The following is a 22,135-nucleotide window of genomic DNA, read 5'->3' on the forward strand; positions in this document are numbered from 1 at the left end:
CAGTGCTTTAGAAAGTGGAAATAAAGAATATTGCTTATTTTCCAAAAAACCTTGAAGTTGAAGGAGTAGAAAGAAAAAATGAGGGGTGAGTAAGGGCTTAACTGCTTCTCAGTTAAAAGCCCCTGAAAGCCCAGCTCTAGCAGGAAGCGAAGTGCTTTGGAGAGTTGTGTGTGGGAGCTTGGGCCTCCTTGTTGTTCTTTGTCTTGTTCAGGATCAGTCAAAAAGCAGTGTTTATGTTTTAGCCACCCTCATTCACCCCTCTTGCTTTGTCCACTAGCCTGCAATGATAAAAGCCGTTAGGATCCAAGGGAAAGGCCCCAGATTCAGTATGTGGAGATGGGACAGGAAAATTAGAAAATATAAATATATAATGTGTTTTTTACAAGCAAGAAGCTATTAGGATTTTGCTCTTGGTACACTTAGAATCCATAGTTTCATGGCAATAGAGTATTAAGTATAAGAAGAAAAATAAGTGCAGATTTTCTCTTAGAAAATAGGACAGTGGGACTTAACTAATGAAAGGGCTGAGTTTTATCATGAAAAGAGCTGGGGAAAAAGCCAGTTCTCCCCAGTAAGATATAAATCAGAATGTCATAATTTCTTTTCACGGTAGCAGTTCTGGACATTTATTTACACAGTAAATTCCAGATGGAAATGGACAGTCTCCAGGTTTCTGTCAGTCTTTGTAGTTACAGGGTGTTTCCCGTCAGTCAAGGCAGCACCAAGTGTGGTGGGAATGAAGAGAATCCAGATAAAAAACTGTGACTCAGTATTCTTGTTTTATTGGTTTATGGCTTGTGGCTGAGGCCTGGAACTGCAAAGGCCCAACTGGTATTTTGCTTTCCCTCACCAGATAATTCCATATTTTACAAGGTCCCATTTGTGGAACCTTGCAGTGAGCATAAAATAGGAGTAGGATGCAGTGGATGCACCAGCAAAATTCAGTTCTTCCCACAAATAGTGGTGTCATAGTCTGCTGTGTTGGAACTGATGGGGAGGAAATGAACTTGGTCTCCACTATATAGCCCAAGAACCAGCCTGGGTACCCACATACTAGTAGGAATGGGGAATAGAGAGCAACACAGAAAAAAGGATGGCTTCATCAAGGAACCCTTTTAGTGAAGGAAATGGGGAATCACTGGGGCTGTCATTCTTTCTCCAGCAGCCTTTATACTGAGAATACAGTAATATGAGAGCCAGAATCCCCTGCATTTCTGACATTCTGGGGATAATACTTGCCAGTATGTGTAGCCATAGTCAAATAAATAAAGGACCCACGAGAGAGGGCAAAAAAGTAATGAAACCACTCTGGATTCCGTAAAGACCTTTTGCCTTCTTAGAACTTAGCAGTGAGAAATCCAGGAAGAGGTGTAGGTTGCCAGCTCTACACCTGTTGGGGAGTCCCTAGGATCTTACATTCAGGGGCCAGGCAGGAGAGAGCTCCCGTCTATTCCTTTAGCACCTTAGCTGCAAAACTCCCAAGGAACTGGGCTTTGAGGAAAGAAGTGAACTGTGACCAGAAAGAGCCCAGCTCTGCTGTGTTCCAGCTTCTCTCCAAGAGGGCACCTGAGTGAGACCTAGGGGGTTGGGATTTTTCAGTGCTACCTGTCATCTGTGAAATGAAGATTCAGGCAGGCAGATGGCATTAGAAGGTAAGAACTGATTTGCTGAGCAGAACTTCTTAATGGGCACTTTCCTCTTAAGAGCGAAAACAACAACAACAACAAAAAAGCTCTTTGGCCAGATAAGCCCTTCTTCCCTTCTTGCTTTTAGTCAGACTGCAATCACAGAAAACACTGGAAAGCAACACCCATCTTACAAGATGGGAGTCTATCTTGGAGATAAGGTCTACAACTGGGACTGGCAAGTGGTGATGGATGCTTCTGTCTTTTCTAGCTGTGATCTCAACTGTTCCTGTGTTTGCACTCCTTGTCCTCTCCTCAGACCACCCTCAAGTATGCACATCTTCAATCTAGTAAATTTTTAATTCGAGAGGCAGTCTTTGCACCAGTGTTAGGCTTATTTATACAGTCCCTATATCTAAAGCAAATTGCAAACTTTGCATTTTGTCCTTCAGGAAAAGAAGCTTGGCTTTTTTTCTGCCAGGGTACCACAGGGATACACACTGGGGTGACCTGGGTGTGAGACCAGTACTTCTGGAACTAAAAAAGGAGAATACTGTGTGTTGTTGGAAAATCTAAAGGGATGGTAGGCAGAGGTTTCAGGGCTGAAGTTTGAAGCAGCAGGATTTTCCAACTAAGCCATGAGGTGACCAAAAGTATTCTCGCCACGAGGATGCTTCTTTCTTCCCTTTCCTGTTTCTTACAGGCGCCGTCCTATAACCCACCTCACCACCTTTCCTTCTTTTCTGTCGGCAGAGGCATTCGGTGGGTAGATGAGGGTCCTGAGGTGCTCCAGCCACAGATGGCATCTGTGTCTCCTACTTGTGACCAAAGTGAACCACCCAGATGTGGTCTAGGGGAATCTTTGTCTTCCGCCCCCTACTGCTCCTCACTTTAGTAGGGAGATGTCATCAGCAAAGTCGTCATGCTGATGGCGCAGGCAGCGGAGGCAGCGCCACTGACACACCATGAGGCAGAGGGGCAGCATGAAGAGAGCGCAGATGGCAGCCATGACGTAGGCTATGGTCATGAGGGTTGATTCGTCTGTCTGTGGAATGTTGTAGCCACAGTCTTCCATGTCCAGGGTGACAAAAGGGCCTTCCACTGCGGCTGTCCTGAACTCGTCGTGCACTGCGGAAGGGATAGTTGTCAATGGGCAACTCTCCTTGTCAGTAGAGCAGTTTGGGTTTTATAGCAATAAAGAAACTTCCTGACCATGCCCCTGTTGATTCCCTCTCCTGGAGATACTGCTTGGCAGCCTGTAAAGCCTGTGCTGTGTGGTGGCAGCCTCTTCCCTCCCCAGATCTCTAGGAGCAGCATCCCTTCCCTGGAGTTCTGAGTTGACCAGAAAGCCAGGCCTGTAAATGTAGTGCACTTACTTGCCACTACAGGAACTTCAAATCCCTGCCACCCTTGTTCAGGAGCATTCACCATAAAGCAGCCAGCAGGGCTTCCCCAGCGTGCCTGGGCAGTTCTTGCTGCTCAGGCTTTCCAACAGGCACTGACCCTAGCGTTTGCATAACGTTGACTTTATCTTGAGGCAACTCTTAGTACCTCCTAAACTGACAGTCCCAGGTTGGCAGGGAGAATATGGGATATACTGACCCAGTACCCTCCTCATCCCTGGCACCTCACCATGACAAGCGCTGACAGCAAAGCCAATTCGTTTTCGGGCTCGATCAAAAACAACATAGAAGCCCTCCATGATGACAGCTCCCATGACAGTCCCGGTTGATGACTGTGAGATGGCAAACTTGTAACAGTCGTCTTGGGATGTGGCCACATCTTCCACTGGCCGCAGGTATTGCTGGGGTGAATGGTGGAAGGGTCAGAGTGTGTCTTCCTCACACCATCCCATACCTCCCGTTCTGCCTTCTAGCTATCTCTGCCCCAGGTAGCGCTTCTCTTTGCCATTCCTGACCTCTCAGGAATTGGGCTGTCAAAGACACTTTTACCACTGGACACTCATCTAGTGTGTTTTCCAGCCCCTGGGAAGTGATGCTTCCTCACTGTCTCCCAGCATGCACTTTGTCCTCTTCTGGCTCCCATGGTCTCAGGCTGAGGGGAACATACCTGTGGAAGGATCGTGATGCGGAAGGACTGATTGGTGACCTCACCCATGAGGTAGAGGGAGATGACTGGGAAAATGTTCCAAGGGGTAGTGCCTGCTTGCCAGCACACAAGCTGCTCCCCTAGCCAGAAACCATCTGGAAACTTCTCCGTCTGTGTTGCCAAGAAGGGGATAGCAACAAGGAATCAGCCTCTTTCACCATCTCACCTCTCCCATCACCACATACCACTGACTGCGCCTCCTGCTTGCTTTCCAGGGCAGTAGCTCAGTGGGGAAAGGTAAACTGTGACCCAAGGGAATTGGAGGAAGAGAGCAGAAGTAGAGGCCAAAACTCTGTAGGAGGTGTGTGTGTGAGGGAGGCTGGGAGGTGGGAATTGTGTGATGACACAGCCCCCTAAAGCAGATCATAGGTAGGAGCCCTAGGGGGAGGAGCTGGCTGCAGACATTCAGCCTCTGGCTGAGCAGTGTTGACTCTCACTGACTTCCTCCAACATAGCACCTTCCCTTGGACCCCGTCGCCAGTCCACTGACCGAGGAGGCTGCCTTGATCGATTTTACTGCAGCTTCAAACACTTTCTTGGGCAGTCGGAGGTTGGTGGTGCCGCTGTCCACAATGCTCTTGTCGTAATTGTACTAAGAGGGAAAAGAAAGCATTAAAAGAATCATGGGTTTCTTGGGGCAGGCTCTGGGCAGAGTGGGAGGTGTGGATCTGACTGCCTGGTGTCCAGGCTGGCTCATGTCCTAGCTCAGCCACTTGGAAAGTATACGTCCGTGGGCAAGTTACTTACTTCCTGTCTCAGTTTCCTCACCTCTTAAGATGATAATACCTACCTCAAAGGGTTATTGGAAGGATTAAATAAATCAACACAATTAACGCACATAGGATTGTGCCCAGAAAATAAGAGGCACTCAGAAGTGAATTCTTAATAATCTTGGGTGGGCAGACACTCTCCAAATATTGAAAATAAAAATACCTTGTGTAGTGCTTTTAAATTCTCATAATACTTTCATATCTTTTAGTTTAACATACATTAGAATGTCGGGAAGGAAGATGCACATGGTTTGTGTATGGTTAAGATTGACACACTTTATACCTCATCTCTGATCTCAGCCATAGTCTTTGGGAAAGTGGCTTTTACTCCTATTTTGCAACTGAGGAAAAGAAAGTATAGAAAGGTAGCTAGCCTAAGGGACACAGCTAGTGCATGGTAGGCTCTGCTCAGATCCAGTCTTCGTGGCTCCAAAGCCACCACCTTCACCATGCTGTGCTGCACATGGCTGGACTGAGGTCAGGAGGCAAGGCAATATGGACATCAGAACCAGTTCTGTGCTTTTCTTTCTTATCTAGATCATATATCCTGTGGTCCCAGTGAAATGGATTTACTTGCCGGAGGCCGCCCATTCCCCCCTGCCCTGGTCCTGTTGTCTAGTTGTTAAGCTCCTACCTGTTCTAGGCTCAGCTCCCAGCCTCCCCATAGCTCCCACATTGCCGCCTCACCCTCCCGACCTCACAGCCCAGGGTCTGCCCTTCCACGGTGTCCCTGTCCCCAACCCCATGGCCCCCCTTGGTTCTCTTACCTCCTTGCAGTCCATTTTCAGATCTTGTCCATTGATCTCTACCCGCACAATGATTACCTCATAATACCATTCCCGCCGGATGGGAGTGTACCAGAGGCTGCCCGTGTACAGCGAGTGGTCAATTCCCCCAATGATCTAGGAGGAAAAAAAGGCAGGGGCCTGTGTCCTGTGTCCCAGCACAGAAGGAGAGCAGTTCCTGGGAAACCTGAGATCTCCACTCTTCCAGCTTTAGTCAAGTCCTGCCCAAGCTTGGCCTACAGCTTTTTCAATATGTTCAGAGGAACACTTGATAAGAGTTTTAATTGAGAATCATACAGCCCTTGATACAAGGTCATTTAAATCCAAACTGGCACATTAAGTGTTGGATGAATGATTATTTGCTGCTGTTATTTTTATTTTCTCTGTCTGTTGGGAGAATCGTTCACCATTATCTTCCTTAATGAATAAATATTGACTTAAACTCTTTATGCTTGTCTTCTGACCTTCAGACTGAATATTTTGAATTTGATAGGTCTTATTTTCATTTCCTTTGGTATATTCCTAACCATTTCCAGTCCTCTTCAAGTTTATCATTGGTACCTCAGATTCTTTCTGGAATAATACAAGGAAGAAGAATGGAGAAAGAAAGGGAGGATGGAGAAGAAAAAGAAGTTTGAATTCTAAATAGCAGTACTAAGACAGTGATGGTGCTTCGAGGGAGAAGGACAGGTGGCACGTTGGTCTCTGCCAAGTGCCAGGACTTCCCCTCCGAGCACCTGCTACTCACCATGCTGCCTCCAACTGAGGCTAGCACCTCGGACTGGTTGAGGGGGAAGCCAGCACCACAGAGCTGCAAGGAGAAGAGGTTGGGAACATGGGTCTGCTTTACCAGCGAGTCGAAGAAGGGCTCCAGGGAGTCATCAGGCTGTGAGACAAAGAGACAGTAAATTAGCACCATGGGGGACAACCCAGCCAGAAGTCAGCTTCCTGTCTACACTGGCAAGCAAGAGCAAGAACTGGGGAGAAGTTACCTGGGAAAGATGCCTATACTGAGATTTGGCAGAAAGAAGGATAACAAGAGACACTGGCAGTGCCATCGGGAAACTGCAGGACCCACAGGACTATAGGCCCTTTGATCCTCGTGTCTAGCTTGTTTCAGATGTAGAGTCCTATCTTCCTTTAAGATTTTTTTTTGGATCTAGTGTGGTAGCCTAGCGGCTAATGTCCTTGGTTTATATCTGCCAGGATCCCACATGGGTGCCGGTTCATATCCTGGCTGCTCTACTTCCCTTCCAGCTCCTTGCTTATAGCCTGAGAAAGCAGTTGAGGATGGTCCAAAGCCTTGGGACCCTGCACCTGTATGGGAGACCCAGAAGAGGCTCCTGGCTCCTGGCTTCAGATCGGCTCAGATCTGGCCGTTGTGGTCACTTGGGGAGTGAGCCAGCAGATGGAAGATCTTTCTGTCTCTCCTCTCTGTAAATCTGACTTTCCAATAAAAATAAATAAATCTTTAAAAAAAGATGTTATTTTTAATTTACTTGACACATCTTCTGTCCACTAGCTTAATTCCCGGATACCTGCAGCAGTAGGCTAGGCTGAAGCCAGGAGCTGGGAACTCAATCAGGGTCTTCCACATGGGTAGCAGGGACCCAACTACCTGGGACTATCATCTGTTGCTGCCTCCCAGGTGCATTAATAGGAATCTGGATCAGAAGTACAGGAGTGGGTCCAGCGTGGTAGCCTAGTGGCTAAAGTCCTCACCTTGCACGAACTGGGATCCCATATGGGTGCTGGTTCTAATGCTGGCCACTCTGCTTCCCATCCAACTCCCTGTTTGTGGCCTGGGAAAGCAGTCTAGGATGGTCCAGGGCCTTAGGACCTTGCACCCATGTGGGAGACCTGGAAGAGCTCCTGGCTCCTGGCTTTGAATCGACGCAGCTTTGGCTAGTGTAGCCACTTGGGAAGTGAATCAACAGATGGAAGATCTTCTCTGTCTCTCCTGCTCTCTGTATATCTGACTTTACAATAACAAATAAATCTTAAAAAAAAAAGTAGAGGAGCCAGGACTTGATCCTAGGTTCTCCATATGGGATATCAGTGTCTTCATTGGTAGCTCAACTTGCTGTGCTACAATGTTCACCGCAAAGGTCCTCATTAAGGATCTTGAGTAGGGCCCAGCACAATGTCTCAATTAGTTAATCTTCCCCCTTCAAACGCTGGGCTACCATATGGGTACTGGTTTGTGTCCTAGCTGTTCCACTTCCCATCCAGCTTTCTGAGTATGACCTAGGAAAACAGGAGGATGGCCCAAAGCCTTGGGACCCTGCACCTTCGTGGGAGACCAGAAGAGGCTCCTGGTTTCAGATCAGCTAAGCTCTGACTGTTGTGGCCACTTGGGAAGTGAACCAGCAGATGGGAGATCTTTGTCTCCTACTCTATAAATCTGACTTTCCAATCAAAATAAATATATTTTAAAAAAACCTTAGAGTATATAAAACCTGAATTCTCTGCCTATCACAACTTCTCTCACTGCAGTTCTGCCCTTTTAGAGCTGAAGTTCAGACTGCGAACCTTCCCTCCCTCAGATAATCCTTTAAATTGATTTGTTTCCCTCCTTGAGTAAACTCCTTCCCTCTGAGGCATGCAGTGAACGCTGTACAGGCATAGTGGGTAGGACCCAGCCTTGTTCTCACCCTGGCGATCTCAGCATAGGCCAGCCCTAGGATGCCCTCCCAGTTGGAGCCGTTGATGAAGAACTTGTCCGATTCCGTAATGGCAGCAATGTTGGCACGCACAGTGACGTTGGGGCCATGAGGGATGCTCACCAGGTCAGTGCCCAACTCCCCTTCCCACTTGCCCTGGGTGTAGGGCACATATACACCCTTGCGGAGGTCCCGGTATGTGCTGGACCTGCAGAAAGGAGGCAGAGATCTGTGGGTGCACAACCCCAACAACTGGTGTGTGATTCGATCATCAGTCCTGCTCCCCAGTACCACCTTATCTCTGGGGAAACCAGCTGCTTTCTGACTGTCCTACAAAAACACCTCCAGACCCTCAGAATGGAGAGCGACCAGTTAGAAGAGGGGAGTTGTGGCCTGGGTTCACTCTTCTGTCTCCATAGCTGATATTCCTAGACTTTGACCTTGCACCCTGTAGAGAACAATCCCAGGCTTTGTGTATTGTGCCCACTGCTGCTGCAGGGAAAAATCACGGGCATCTTTGTCCTCCCCCTCTCCTGCCCTCCCTTCTCCTGCCCACTCCCCCCCAGCTCTGTCAGGCTCCCAGAGAAAGGAAGCCATTGATGTGGACTCTCCTACTGCCCTAGGACCCAGTGGTACCATCTCTGGGTGGTGTAACGCCAGGCAGGGTGATATGAACGTGGAGTCTCCATAGGCAAGTCCTGGAGATGGGGTTTGGGCAGGTGTCCTAGTAGAACATGACACACCAGTCATGGAAATCACACTTGCCCGTGTGCGGCCACTCCACCTTGTGTGCCATGATGGGTAGAGTCCTTGCATGGATCCTGCCCTAACCATCTCCCAGACTTTCTTTCAGATAGAGATGTCACAGAAGTGGTCAAAGAAACCAGGAGATGGGCAAGGTGGGTTCTGCCGCACCTGTGACTCCCAAGTGTGGGAGACGAGCCTCTTCTTGGACAGGAGAATCAGGCTTCACACAGAGATGCTTTGGGCATTAGCTCTGTTGCGGTCACCACTTCCTCTTCCTGCTCTTATGCCCCAAGGAGCATCCAGATCATCCCTGAATGCCTCTTCCTGCACTAACCCCATGTCCACCCCCCCTGCAGGGAAGCTGGTGGCTCCTAGAGGGTACACAGAGATCTTGGTGCTTTCAGGCCCTGAGAGTGGTCCAGTGGGGTTTATGGAAGGCTCTGGGAGTACCCTGAGCTGACTCTGGGTCCCTTGGTTTACCCTCTCCTGTGGCATTGCTGCTCATGTGTTGCCCCCTCACCCCTCCTAGTCACAGTGGCTTCTTTGCCCTTACCCTTTGAACAGGAAGAAAGGCACTGAGGCACTCGTTCTTGCCCCTGAAGCCCTCCTCTGGCTTTTTTGGGGAAAGGCTCCCCAGGCATCCCCTGCCCCCTACCCAGAACTCACAGCTGCCTCTGGTAGTAGCGATGCAGGAAGGGGTGCGGGGCGGCCCCTACTGCGAAGTTGCTGCTGCCTGTGTCCACCAGGATGTTGAGCTGCCAGAGAAAAGTGGAGAACAAAGCCGTAACAGACAGGAGGCCCGAGGCTTCTCACTCGCAGGGAGATCAGTTTCTCTTCATAACACCCAGGGGGAAGCTTCCACAATCACAGACAAAACCTAGGGTCCAGAGGCACCTTCAACTTGACCTCCGACTTTGCGTGTGCTTCCAGTCTGGGGTATCACATTGCCTATGTCACTAGGCACACAGCTGTGTGTGCTCTGTCTCTGTCCCCACCATGGACCTAGCTGCCTCTTGTGTTCCAGCCTGCCACTTCCCTTCTTTGCCTGGTTCTCCCAGGAAGCAACCTGGCACATGCCTCTCCAGCTGGCAGCAGTGAAGGGAGTAGGGGGGATATGATGGCAGCACATCAGTGCCCACAGGTGTGACTGGCCCTGCCCATTGGAATGTGACTCCCTTTTGGAGTTACGTAGACCTGGGAGTCCCTCTGTCAGAAATAAAGGGTAGGGCCCGGCACTGTGGCCTAGCGGCTAAAGTCCTTGCGTTGAACGCGCCAGGATCCCTAATCCCGGCAGCTCCACTTCCCATCCAGCTCCCTGCCTGTGGCCTGGGAAAGCAGTCGAGGACGGCCCAAGGCTTTGGGACCCTGCACTCATGTGGGATACCCAGAGGAGGTTCCTGGTTCCTGGCTTCGGATCGGCGCTGCACTGGCCGTTGCAGTCACTTGGGGAGTGAATCATCGGACAGAAGATCTTCCTCTCTGTCTCTCCTCCTCTCTGTATATCTGACTTTGTAATGAAAATAAATAAATCTTAAAAAAAAAAAAAAAAGAAAGAAAGAAAGGGGAGCCAGGAGCCCTGGCTGATTTCCAGGGGAAAACCCTGGCTTTGGCTAGGTGGATACAGACAGGTGTCTCCTCCATGTTATGTTGGTTGGCTTTTCCCCCAAACCTCTTTTACCTCTCTCCTTCCTCCTTTGCTGAGGTCTGCCCTCTGTTTTGGGCAACCCCTGCATTTAGCATCTGCACATCCTCACAGGCTACCAACCTCAGGGAAGCTGTCCTCCAGGAATTGTGTCTCTGCTCTGGCTTACTCCTCTGGCTCTCCCCTACATCACTTGACCTTGGGGACCTCCATCTCCGGCATCCACTTTCTCCTCAGAGTGCTGAAGTCAGCTGGCCTGTGCAGGTGCAGCTCAGATCTTGTCACCTTGAGCAGGTTGCTGGGCTCCTCTGGGCTTCAGCTTACCACTCTCCCCGGTCTTCAGCAGACCTCTCTCCGGCTCCCTCCCACTCTTGGTGGTGCCTTGGTGATAGTGCTGACTGCTCTGGCCTCCTGGCCTCCCTGTCCCAAGACTCCATCATCTATCTCTAGGCTGCAGACCCCACCTCTTCTTCCTCCTCCCCAACTCTCCACTGCTCTGGCCTACTTCTTTCTTCCCTATCCCCTTATCCTTACCTTTCCTTCCATTTCTCTTTCCAGTCTCTGGGCAGCCACCAGCCCCAGATCCTGTGCTTTCTGAGAAAATCAATGGAGCCGGAGGCCCAACAGATCCAATTTTAACCAGCCATGTTAATGATTCAAAAGGCTCTCTTCCCACTCCTCCTGCAACCTCCCTCCACTTTGCATGACTCTACTTGCTGCTACCCTTGAGCCCCAAAGAAAGAGGGCCTCCCCCAGAGAGGCAAGAGCAGGAACTACTGCAGTATCCCAGTATCCTAGCTGGCATCAGAGGCAGCTTCTCCTTGGGGCCTCTGAACTCCCCAGTCTGTGGGCTGGGGGTGGGCTCTGCAGACAGCTGCTTCCCCAGCCATGAGATCCAAGGCACTCCTGCCACCCTTCAGTGCCAGCCTTATTCCTGCTGAGGAAGAGCCTCCACTCCCAAAGCAGGCTGAGGTCAGAAAAGAACTACGCCCACAGGGCCAGCACAGTGCACCACAGTGCAGCGGGCATTCCACGTATGGTGTTGCCATCTCATAGGGGTGCCATTTGTGTCCTGGATGCTCCATTTCTGATAATTGCTCTCTGCTTATGGCCTGGGAAAGCAGCAGAGGATAGCCCAAAGCCTTGGGACCCTGCACCCACATAGGAAACCTGGAAGAGGCTCCTGGCTCCCAGCTTCAGATCAGCTCAGCTCTGGCCAGTGCAGCCATTTAGTGAATGAACCCAGTGGATGGAATACCTCTTTACCTCTTCTCTCTGTAAAATCTGTCTTTCAAATAAAAATACATAATCTTAAAAAAAAAAGACATTATTTTTGCCACCCCTCAACCACGTTCCACAACAAAATGAAAGCCCAAAGAAACAGATGCAGTTTTCTCCAGAGCAGATGTCTATCAGCCCTCTGCAGCTGGTTCCTGCCTGAGAAATTTGTCGTGGGACCCCATCCTTCAGCATGTCTAATCCCAGCCCTACCCGCTAGCTCACTGGTTGGGAAGGTGGAGGATGCTCTCTGTAAGGGAATAGATAATAGAGTGAAAGAAATGGCAAAGGGCAAAGGAGGACTGTGCACCTCTCACTTCACAGAATGAAGCCATGGGATGGCATCACCCTCATCCCCCACAGCCAATCAATGGCCAACCCTATCCCCAAGCTGCCCCCTCCTCCTGGCTCAGGAACTGGCCTCTCCCTGCTCAGACCCTAGCCCTATTACTGATCCCTTTTCCCTCCAGTGGAACCAATCAGCACACCCTCAACCCCCAGCACCACCTAGTCTGCATCCTTCCTATTGGCATTTGCAGATGTTTGAGTCTTCTTCATCAACACACACACACACACACACACACACACACACACACACACACACACACGAAGCAGCTTCCTTCATCTCACACCCGCCTCCAGCTCCCCTCATAGGCAAAGTTCCCAGCCAAGCTGTCTTCATTTTGTCACCTCCCACTCGTGCCTCAACCCATTCTGAAACTGGGTTTCGCCTCTATCCTTCCACTATCAAACAGCTCTTACTACTGTTCCTCGTGATTTCCCATCACCAAATACAAAAGATAGCTTTCCAATCAGCTCCCCTCAGAACTGGTTTCTCAGGGTCTGTCACCTCTACCTCCTTAGCAGGCTCACTTCTCCAGGCTGGGGCTTTTTGGCCTCTTCCCCCACGCCACCCTCACTCTTCCCCAGGCATCTTGTCTAGCTTCCCAGGACCCTGAAGCTGCTTGCACTAGCCTCCTCATCCCCTATCATGCTGCAGAAACACATGCTGACTCCATCCAGAGCCTGCTGACCCAGGATGTCCAAAACTGACCTTCTGTGGTCCTGCTCCTTCACTCAGTGCAAGGCGTCACCATCCATCTGTCTTACAAATCAGCAACCTCAGTAACTTCCTTACCCTCCACACACTCTCCTGGTGCCTCACCGTGTCCTTCCCTGTTCACCTGTAAAGTTCCTGAATGCACTCATTCATTGCCATCACCCCAACCTCTCGAGAAGCATCTCTACTGGCCTGCCCACCCCTTGCCTCTTCCAGTTATTTTCTACTGTAGGGATGGAAAAAAGTATACAAATGTGACCTCCTGTCCCAAAATACCAAAATACACATGTGACCATATTACCCTCCTGTGGATAGTGGCTCTGCAATACTAAGCCAGAAGCTCAAAGCTTAACCACTTCCTACAAGGCGTTTCATGGCTTAGCTCCGCCTACATAGGCAGCCTGCATTTGTCCTTGACTTTCCTGAGTCCTCTGCCCAGCTGTCCACTATGCCTGGACCATCCTGCTCTCATGTGAAGTTCTGTTGACTCATCCTTCAATCTGAGATTGAAAAGTCCTCCTCAGGGAGAAGGAGCAGGTGGTATTCTCATCTTGGTTAAAAGACAGAGAAGACGAGAGAGCAAATGTCCTCCGTTTTGGATGGTGGTGAGGGAGGGATGCTTCAGTGAATCTCAAAAGACAGATGTTTAGGTCAGGCTCTTGCTCGCCTGTATCCCAGTTTGATGCAAGACACATATGTCCCAGCGGCTGGAGAATCTAGAGCCAGATGATTTTCTTTATCCCCTTGGTCCAAGTAGACCCAGGAGTAAGACGCCCATGGGGCTACAGCCTGGGGTCAGGGATAAGTCAGTTCAATCACTCAAACACCTGTGTCCCTGGGGTCCTCAGAGGTAAGGCAGCTTCATAGGGCAGGGCTTGCTAACAAGCCCCACAGGGAAAAGCACACCACCCATGAGGGATCGCTTCATACTCAGCAGCAGGTCTTGGTTTAGGGTAAGCAGTTCTCCAAATTCTCGGCTCTCCCCAATAGATAAAAAGAAGCTTTAGTACTCATCTGTGCATTGGCCAGGAGACAGGTGATGTTTCCAGTTCCAAATGCTGATTATTAAGAAGCCACAAATCTAGAACAAGCATCCATTGGTGGACCCATAGATGTTGTCTTTCATTCCCCTTAGCCTTCCTCCCTCCTACTGGAAGTATGGTGGGACACAATTACACTGATGAGTCAGTCTCAGTGTCTCTCTCTCTCTCTCTCTCACACACACACACACACACACACACACACCCACACACACCCACCCACCCATGCCCTGAGATGAGCCCTCTGACTGATGTCTCCAGGTTTTACCATATGACTTGCCTCTGCCAATGGGATGTTAACAAATGATAGGTGCAGCTCATTAAGCACTGGTGCTGTGGGGATTGCCCTCTTGGAAAGCATCCCTGAGATTCTACAGGAAGCAGCTCAGCCTTGCTTCCTTCAGGTTGAAAGATCTTGGGCAGCAGGAGCCCAGCGGGCCTGACCAGTTCCGCCCCAGCCTCCATCCCGGGAGTGAGCCCAGGTGATACCTGCAGAAGGACCACAAGCTCACCTGAAAATCCTGACACAAAGGTAAAGTGATCCTTAGGTTCAGTGATACAACCGTTTGCAGCAGTTGCATCAGATAACTGATACTAACCATCTGGATCAAACTCTGGGGTCGATAGGTGGACCTCCGTGAGCCTCTCTTGCCATGTTCCCTCTCCTTCCACATGCCGCTGGTGAAGTTCTGCAGGAGCGTTTTGACCTGCCCCGTGCACCTGTGAATATACTATCTCCTGTGCTGGAAGCAGTCACCCTGTTCTATCTTCCAGTCACAGCTTGAACATCCTTCCTACTGAAGCTCTTGCCCTAGTGGTCCAGCCAAGGTTAGGTTCCTCCTCTTGCAGGTCCTTAATTGCAGCTATGTTGCTTGGTCTACCACTCACCTCACCTCTATCATTTCTTGTTTTTAAAGATTTATTTATTTTTATTGGAAAGGCAGATATACAAAGAGGAGGAGAGACAGAGAGGAAGATCTTCCATCTGATGATTCACTCCCCAAGTGACCACAATGGCCAGTGCTGTGCCAATCCGAAGCCAGGAGCCAGGAGCTTCCTCCAGGTCTCCCATGAGGGGGCAGGGTCCCAAAGCTTTGGGCTGTCCTCGACTGCATTCTTAGGCTACAAGCAGGGAGCTGGATGGAAAGCGGGGCTGCTGGGATTAGAACTGGTGTGCACATGGGATCCTCGTGCGTTCAAGGCGAGCACTTTATCTGCTAGGCTGTTGCGCCAGGCCCTCTATCATTTCTTTAATGTCTGTTTGTCTCCAGACTTCGAGCACCATATGGACAGGAAGCACCTATGTATCCTTGTTATCTAATCATTACTTAATCTGGAGTAGGTACCTGGTAACAATGGCTGGTTTGTTTGTTTTATAACTGACAATAATTACGTCATTTTCTGTGATTGGTTACTATGATCCCACATTACTCTGCAGCCCCTGGGTCCTTGTGGGGTGACTTTCAGCTTGGCACCGTGCATAGCCATTCAGCACGGTACCCATGACAATGTGATGCTCTCCACGCCAGACTGACTGCCCACCACCAGTGCTCTTTGGTTCTTAGCCCCATCGTGGTGATGCCCAGCCTCTGCCCTTCTGAGTGGAGATTCCCAGGCCAAGCCTGCCGGCAGCTCAGACCAGAGGCAAGGAAGGACACGGAGCCTTGAGTCAGCAACCAGGAGGCGCTGACAGCCAGGAAGGCACACAGCTCCTGTCTGACCCAGGCCAGCCCCTGGGGCCTGTCCAGATTCCTCCTCCTGGAACAAATCTGCCAGCCCGACCCAAAGGGACTCTTCCCAGTGTGTCTTCCCTGCCTTCTGTCCCAGGCTCTTCCAAGTTTGTACTTGGGAACCAACAGGCTCCCTGGCATCCTCACTTATCCCATGTCCAGCTGTTCTTTCTAAAAACATCCTAAAATCACCAGGTCGTCCTAAAGTAGCCCTATCTGTGCCCTCCTCCCCCGTGGGATAGGACACTCCTCTTCTCCCCAGTCCCTAACAAAGCTCAACTAACATTTATCACTGCCTCCTTTTCAAGTGATAAAGACAAACAGTTGACAATAGATGTGACTGTTCCTACAGAATGGATGTAACATAGTAGTTGTCTAACTTTTTTTTTTTTAAGCAGCAGAATAAATGTCTAACAGTAAAGGGGAACAGGAAAAAGAGCAGGGCTGTTCCATCTGAGATCTCACTTCCCGTTCCCCTCCCGGCCCTGTGCTGCCTCTCGGTACATCTCAGCACCATCAGCTCTAGACCAGATCTTTCCACAGCTACAAGCACCTGCCTTTCACGGTCACACAACAAATCCCCTGGGGTCTAACTTGGGTCCCCCAACCCCCTCCCAGGTGCAAGTGGTTTCTCTTGATCTGATCTCTGTCCTGAGCTCCCTTTGCCCAGCCATGACGTGTGGGCTGTGCTTGAATTCATAGCAGCTGTTGGAGGCCTCGTTCTCCGTGCTAGCTAGCAAAATCCCAGGTGATAGTAACTCGGGAGTAAGAGCACGGCTGGTTTGGAGCTCAGCCGATTGGCTGTGTATGTTGTCAGAGTCTGGGGAGAAAAGGACTTAGGAGTTACATTACCACCCCTACCACATTGAAGGGAACAGACTCATCCTGCTAGGGGTTCAGGTGCAAGGTCCCTCCCCTCTTTGGAGCCAACCTACTCCAGCAAGTGCTTTCCAGTTCTGCGGGCCCAGCCTGCAGAGTCCCAGGAGAGTGGCCCGGCTCCTTCCCAGAACTCTCCACTGCTCAGCACCCAGGAGAGACAGCTTCCGGCCCCAGCTGACAGGCGTTTCTTCTCAGGGCTGGGGGTTTCCTTGGGAGGGGATTCTCTTCCTGCCCAGCTCCTTATTGGAGATACTTAGAAGGGCTCCCGACCCTTTCAACACTCTCCACTCCCAGCTATGTTGTCCTTTATGGAGCTGGGAAGACCAAAACGTGATATGACAGCCAGAGAACTTCAGCAAAGGCCTGTCAGCAGGCAGGAAGAAGAGCTATGGTGGCAGAGATGGGGCAGCACCTTGTGGAAGCTGGGGTTTTGCTTTTCTTTGTCTAATTTAGAGGGTGGTTTTTATTTTTTTTAAAGTATAAAAGCTTTCTAGAAAGTTCAGTGAGGGGCTGGTGCCTTGGTGCCATAGCAAGCTAAGCCTACATCCATGGGGATGGTCCAAACTCAACTAACATGTTCAAGATGGTAGAACAAAGAAATGAATCTAGTATTCTGATTCAGACTCAAAGACCTGGATTTGAGTCCTGGCTGAGCTCTTGTTAGCTGAGAAGCTGGGGGAAAGCCACTTCAGCTCTCTGTGCCTCAGTTTCTCCCCACATGGGCATGCTCATACCTGTCTGGCATAATGAAAGCAGAAACACACATGTGGGATTTTGGTAAACCAGTCTGGGCTTTCAAAGCTTGTTTCTTTTGTCATAATTGCTCATGCTATGAGCAGAAGTCAGAGAGGTTAGGGAGAAGGAAGCCATTGCCCCACCTTCTCTCTCAAGGGGGTCACTGGACAGGCGGTTGGATGGTGCACCCTTAGGTTGTTTCTTGCTTCCCATCCTCACGGCTACCATCCTGCTTCAAGCCCCTGCGCCTGGCAGATCCCCGTCTCACACACTAGCTCATCCAAGTCTTCCTGCACATTGAGCTTTAGCCATCCTCTCTTCCCATCCAGCCTAAGCCCCAAGATCCACTGTGCCATAAAGCGCCCTGAGCAACTGCAGCTTCTGTGCTTCTCTGTTCTGCTGCTGGAGCATCCCTTAGCTTTCTCAGCAATCAAGGCCACATTCGAATACTTGTCCGGCAAACCTTTGGACAACTCTTGTGGAGAAATAAGCACCTTTCTCTGTATGCTTCTAAGACCCATTATTCTTCTGCTTGAACCAAATGCATTTGGCCTTGTATGATATCTAGGTGTCTGTACTTCTGAGTCACACACCAAACCAGAAGCTCTTCAAGGGCTTAGGCAATGACATTATTATTATTTTCTCACATGTATGCTCGCAATAACTGCTCATTACCACCTAAACGGACTCAACTGCCACCAGAGTTTGCTTTGAAAGAATTATTACCCTGTGTCTGGTCAATGATGCTTCTATCATCTTAATGCAATGGTAAAGAAAAAAAAAAAAAGATAAAGATTTCCTCCAGGAGCACCAGTTCTGCATCAGTGGGTCATCAAGGGTTTTATTTGCAAGTCCTGCCACTTACTCATCCATTCACTCAACATTCTTCAGGGGCTGTGACTTCAGCCTCCCATTGTCACAAAGTAGAACACAAAGAGAAACAAGACACTTCTGAATAAATAAATGAAAGAACAAGGCATTGCCCTTAAGAGCTGGGAGTGTGATGAGGGCAGCAAACACAAAAAAAGAATTATGAGACACTAGGGAGATTTATGCAAGATACAGTCATAGTGAGGGAGTTACTATGCATGATCAAAAGAGAGATGTTCCTGATAAAACTTTCTTCTTCCCCAAGATACTAGCGTAGTAGGCAGACAGCCTGGCCAACTGTTTAATCTTTCAGACCTCACTTCTTTTGCTAGAAACTATGAATAATAAAGACCTGATATGGCAGGCATTACTGAAACAACAAAACAATGCAGATAGAATACATAAAAAGAAACTACGTGCTGCAACAGACACATATTTGTTAGGATCCAGGGCGTTAACACAGCTCCCTCCTGCAGCCTCTCCCTCAAAGCCGCCTGGCATGCTTCTGCTCCACCCAGGTCCTGCTCTTCCACCTGGCAACCTCCCTCAACCCAGGTGTTCTGCTCCCTCCCCCTGGAGTCTCATTGTGCCTCACAGCTGGACCATCCAGACAGAACTTCCTGCAGCTCCCAGCCCTCACTCACATTCTTTCTAAAATTCAGATGTTCCTGACTGAAAGTTCCTCCTTTGGAGCTGCAGACCGAAGTCTGAACCTCACAGCTCAACATTCAAGGCCTTTGACTATTTGGCTCTTACCTGGGAGGATCGTTACTACTGACTGCACTGGCTTTCCTCTGCCTCCTGCACATGTAACTCATTCCAGCGGCCACTGTGGCCCCTCCTGGTCTGGGCAGGAAGGAGCAGGCATAGACATCTAAGAAAGGCATGATTCCAACACTGTGCAGAGGGGGCCCTTTCCCTCGCCCCCACACACTCCTGGCCATTCTTCAAGATCACTCCCTCCATGAAGCCTTCCTGGATTAATCAATTCCCATCTAAACAATTATAGCTTCTACTGCAGGTTGGAAAGTCAAGACAGAGTGGGGCTCAGTGCTTCCAGGGTAGGACCAGAGGATTTACACTTTGGCCAGGCTTCTGCGCTCAGGCTCTGGGAGTACTGCTGTGTGTGACTGCTGCTAAGGATGACCTTGCTCTCGGGCCTGCATTTTGCTCTTATGGCTCAGCCCCCAAATGTAGGAAGTGCTCTCTAAATTTCACTTTTCCTTGCTCAGAGCCCTCTACCGTCCTATTCTCATTGGATACTTACACTAGCCTTGCAGGTGGGGAGAAAGGGCATGCTTCTCAGAGAACTCTGGGGAGAGAATCCAAGTCACCCCAAAAGGGGCTAGGGTCCACAGGGCAACACTCTGCTGGGCTGCTCCAGTGTACCTGGGAAAAACCTGGAGGCCCCGGGCTCCAAATTTATAGGCTTCATTGCATAGCCCAAGGGGGCCAGGTGAGATCACAAGATAGGGAAATTCAGTGATGCCTGCAGGTGCCAGGTTCTAGGTGTTTCACAACTAAGTCTCTTTCAACCCTCACTGCTACCTCCAAAGGAGATCTCTCACTTATGCAGAAGATGAGGCAGGAGCCCCTGGGTGGTTCTGCAACCTGCCCCAGGCCACACAAGTGGACACGGGGGAAGCTGCAGTTGGTGGAGCTGGGCTTTCACAGGGCCTGCAGTTTGCCAAATCCATGAGCATCTGCAGACACAGGAGTATTCCCCAAGCCTCTTCTTGGTGCTATTGCCTGGCAACACCTGCTATTCCCTTCACTCAGGTTGCTCAGTGCTGAATGAAGGCTCCAACCTGACCTCCACATGCACATGTTTGTGACTGTTCCTGGGGCACCCCCACCCCAGGTTGAGCTGGAGGAATTGGGGAGACCAGGATCTTGAGGAGCATGAACCTAGGAAGGCCAGTGTTTGTCAGGTACTAGGGAGTTGTCTGTGTTTGCGCGAGAGGGGTTCTTCCCATGCACACCCCCACCCTGGTTCCACTGCCTTCTAGACCGACCCTATGGGGGCAGGCTTTTGGGGCAGGGACGCAGAGCTGGGGCGACTCACAGAGACGTGGAGGATCAGGTTCAAGGTGACATACACCAGCATGGGCAGAACCACACACACACACTCACCCATGGAGCAAGCAGATGCAGAGTGACACACAGCCAGACACCCCTTCCCCGGGAGAGCTGTGCCAGCCCACACACCCATGACTACCCCCTGGGTGCAAGGGGCACAACCTCCATCAGGAAGGATGGGACAGTGGGCAATGCGTTCCCTGCTGCTGCCACAGGGGAGGGAACCCCTGTCATTTCCTGCAGTTTTGTCCTTTCCCCAGGCTCAGTTCAGTTGTCCTCCAGCTGGGGCTAGGAGGCCTGGGGTGGGGGAGGGGTCGGAGTGCAGAAAAGAAATGGGGAGGCAGACAGAGGGAGAGAAGAGCATGGGAGGAGAGGGGCCAGAGCAAGACTAGAGCCTGCATAGCGGTTACTGAGCTGTGGAGTTAGGGCGGGAAGAAGGCGACCCCAGCCCAGGCAGGAGAAGGAGGAACGGTGTATCAAACAATGCCAGGATTGCTGGGTCCTCAAGGAACTAAATAGTGGGAACACCAGATTTTCCGGCACACCAGAGCATGGGAGAGGGTTGGGAACTGGAACGAGGGAAACCCAGACTAGAGCAGCGCTACAAGGGGCTCAACACCTGTTACAGTGAGCACCCCTGCAGCCTGGACCCTTCCCCCCACGTGGGTCAGGTCACCCAGCAACTTGCCCAGGAGGTAAGGTGTGTCAGCTCAGGGGTGAGGGACACAGCCAGACAAGGGGGGTCGGTCAGAGGGAGCCCAGCAGGGGCGGGGAGGTGGGAAAAGGGAGCTTGGAGACAACTTCTGGCAGCAAGATCCCGAGGTAAGGTGGTTTTTTCGGGGGGGGGGGTGCGGTGGGGAGGGAGAGAGGGAAGATGTCCTTGCTGTACCTACCAGGAGGGGAACGGTCTGCTGTGTTCCCGTCCTGCCTCCCTCCCCGCTTCCCAGCTCCCCAAACATCTTACCGTTTGTGGAGGGCTGCCCACGGTCATCTCCACATAGTAGCCCTGACCCGACTTGCCCCGCAGGTTGTCGACCATGTCCACAAAGCTGCCCCTCCGGCTTGGCTCCTCTGGGTCCTCCTCGGTCTCCCGAGGCAATCGGAGCCCCAGGGGGGCTCCCCCAAGGCCACTGCGCAGGGGCAGCCGGATGCCATGCTGGGTGCCATGAGTAGGGAACACGCCGGAGCCCATCCACAGCAGGAGCCAGGGCAGGGCTGGGGCCATGGTGGGCCCTGGTCTTCAGGGCTTGCTAGGGCCCACACCTGTCCCTGTTGCGTGTTCCCAAGTCTGGGTGATGCTGGTGGCTTCTCAGGAGAGGGGCCTTGGAGACATCAGGTCTGCAGAGCCTATACGACCCCTCAGCCGGTCCCTGGGTTCAGGCACTGGAGAACAGGCAGGAGAAATCCGCAGAGCAGGAGAGAAGAGCCAGAGACCGGCTACATCTGGATGGCGGTGGCCAGCCCCAGCGGAGGGCTCAGGCCCCTCGAGGGGCTGGGAGGGGCTGGCATGGCAGCTTGATCGCTGCTCCTCTTCTGGTCCTCCCAGTGGGTTGGGCGGCGTGGTCGGGGCAGAGGCTCCGGGCGCCTGCGGCTGCGTCGGCTGCTCAGGCCACCATAACCCAGCTCCCACCTCCCAGGCAGCCTGGGGAGGCGGAAAGACTTGTGGCGGCGGCTGTCAAAGCCAAAGGGTTTTCGTTTTTCCCTGGGATCGCTGGGAAGTGTAGTCTTCCCATGGCAGACAGCCCAGCTTCCGGAGCTGCACAGGGGTCTGCGGTGCCCTCTGCCGAGGAGGAGTCCACCCTGCAGGACCCTGGCGGGAAAGGTGTCTCTCCTCCCTCTTCCCTCTCCCCTTGCTCTGGTAACCTGACCGCCTGCCTCCTCAGCTAGCCTTCAGTCCTTTCCACATTGATGGAGCATCCGCTGTATGCCGGACACACCGGCAGGCTCTGCGGCTGCAGAAAGACGATGCACACGCACCCTAAGTGGCGCCCTCTGGGCGAACTGAATGTTGCCAGAGTGGGGTTCCACAGAAAAGACTGTGCCTGAGGTGGAGAAGGCATTTAAGGGGACACTGGGGCATCTCTGGGAAGGGAGGAAGCAGGATAGAAGGGGGCCGTAGGGTG

General features: G+C 51.2%; 1 protein-coding gene across 5 annotated transcripts; it reads right to left on the reverse strand.

Moving 5' to 3' along the window:
* Positions 1 to 601: 601 nt before the first annotated feature.
* BACE1 (beta-secretase 1) lies at positions 602 to 21,670 on the reverse strand. Of its 5 annotated transcripts, none has more exons than XM_040977010.1 (9): positions 20,977 to 21,670; positions 9,366 to 9,454; positions 8,076 to 8,160; positions 6,038 to 6,100; positions 5,272 to 5,406; positions 4,225 to 4,326; positions 3,696 to 3,845; positions 3,258 to 3,429; positions 602 to 2,753 (listed from the first exon to the last, which is right to left on the reverse strand). In XM_040977010.1, the coding sequence occupies exons 1-9, from the start codon at positions 21,235 to 21,237 to the stop codon at positions 2,512 to 2,514; spliced, it is 1,299 nt and encodes a 432-aa protein (XP_040832944.1). In that variant the 5' UTR covers positions 21,238 to 21,670; the 3' UTR covers positions 602 to 2,511. The 5 variants fall into 5 exon arrangements, with proteins under 5 accessions (XP_040832944.1, XP_040832943.1, XP_040832941.1 ...); XM_040977009.1 differs by having other exon boundaries at positions 6,038 to 6,175; XM_040977007.1 differs by having other exon boundaries at positions 7,944 to 8,160.
* Positions 21,671 to 22,135: the final 465 nt, after the last annotated feature.

Source organism: Ochotona curzoniae, unplaced genomic scaffold (assembly GCF_017591425.1).
Source record: "Ochotona curzoniae isolate NIBS_2020 unplaced genomic scaffold, NIBS_Ocur_1.0 contig_2723, whole genome shotgun sequence".
Taxonomy (NCBI): Eukaryota; Metazoa; Chordata; class Mammalia; order Lagomorpha; family Ochotonidae; genus Ochotona; species Ochotona curzoniae.

Excerpts from the sequence above, each read along its gene's own strand:
- BACE1 (XM_040977006.1), bottom strand. The coding sequence starts at position 21,237 with ATGGCCCCAGCCCTGCCCTGGCTCCTGCTGTGGATGGGCTCCGGCGTG. Across the intron at positions 3,846-4,224 it reads CGATCAAGGCAGCCTCCTCG|ACGGAGAAGTTTCCAGATGG; the intron begins GTCAGTGGACTG and ends TTGGCAACACAG. Across the intron at positions 2,754-3,257 it reads TGCTGTCAGCGCTTGTCATG|TGCACGACGAGTTCAGGACA; the intron begins GTGAGGTGCCAG and ends TCCCTTCCGCAG.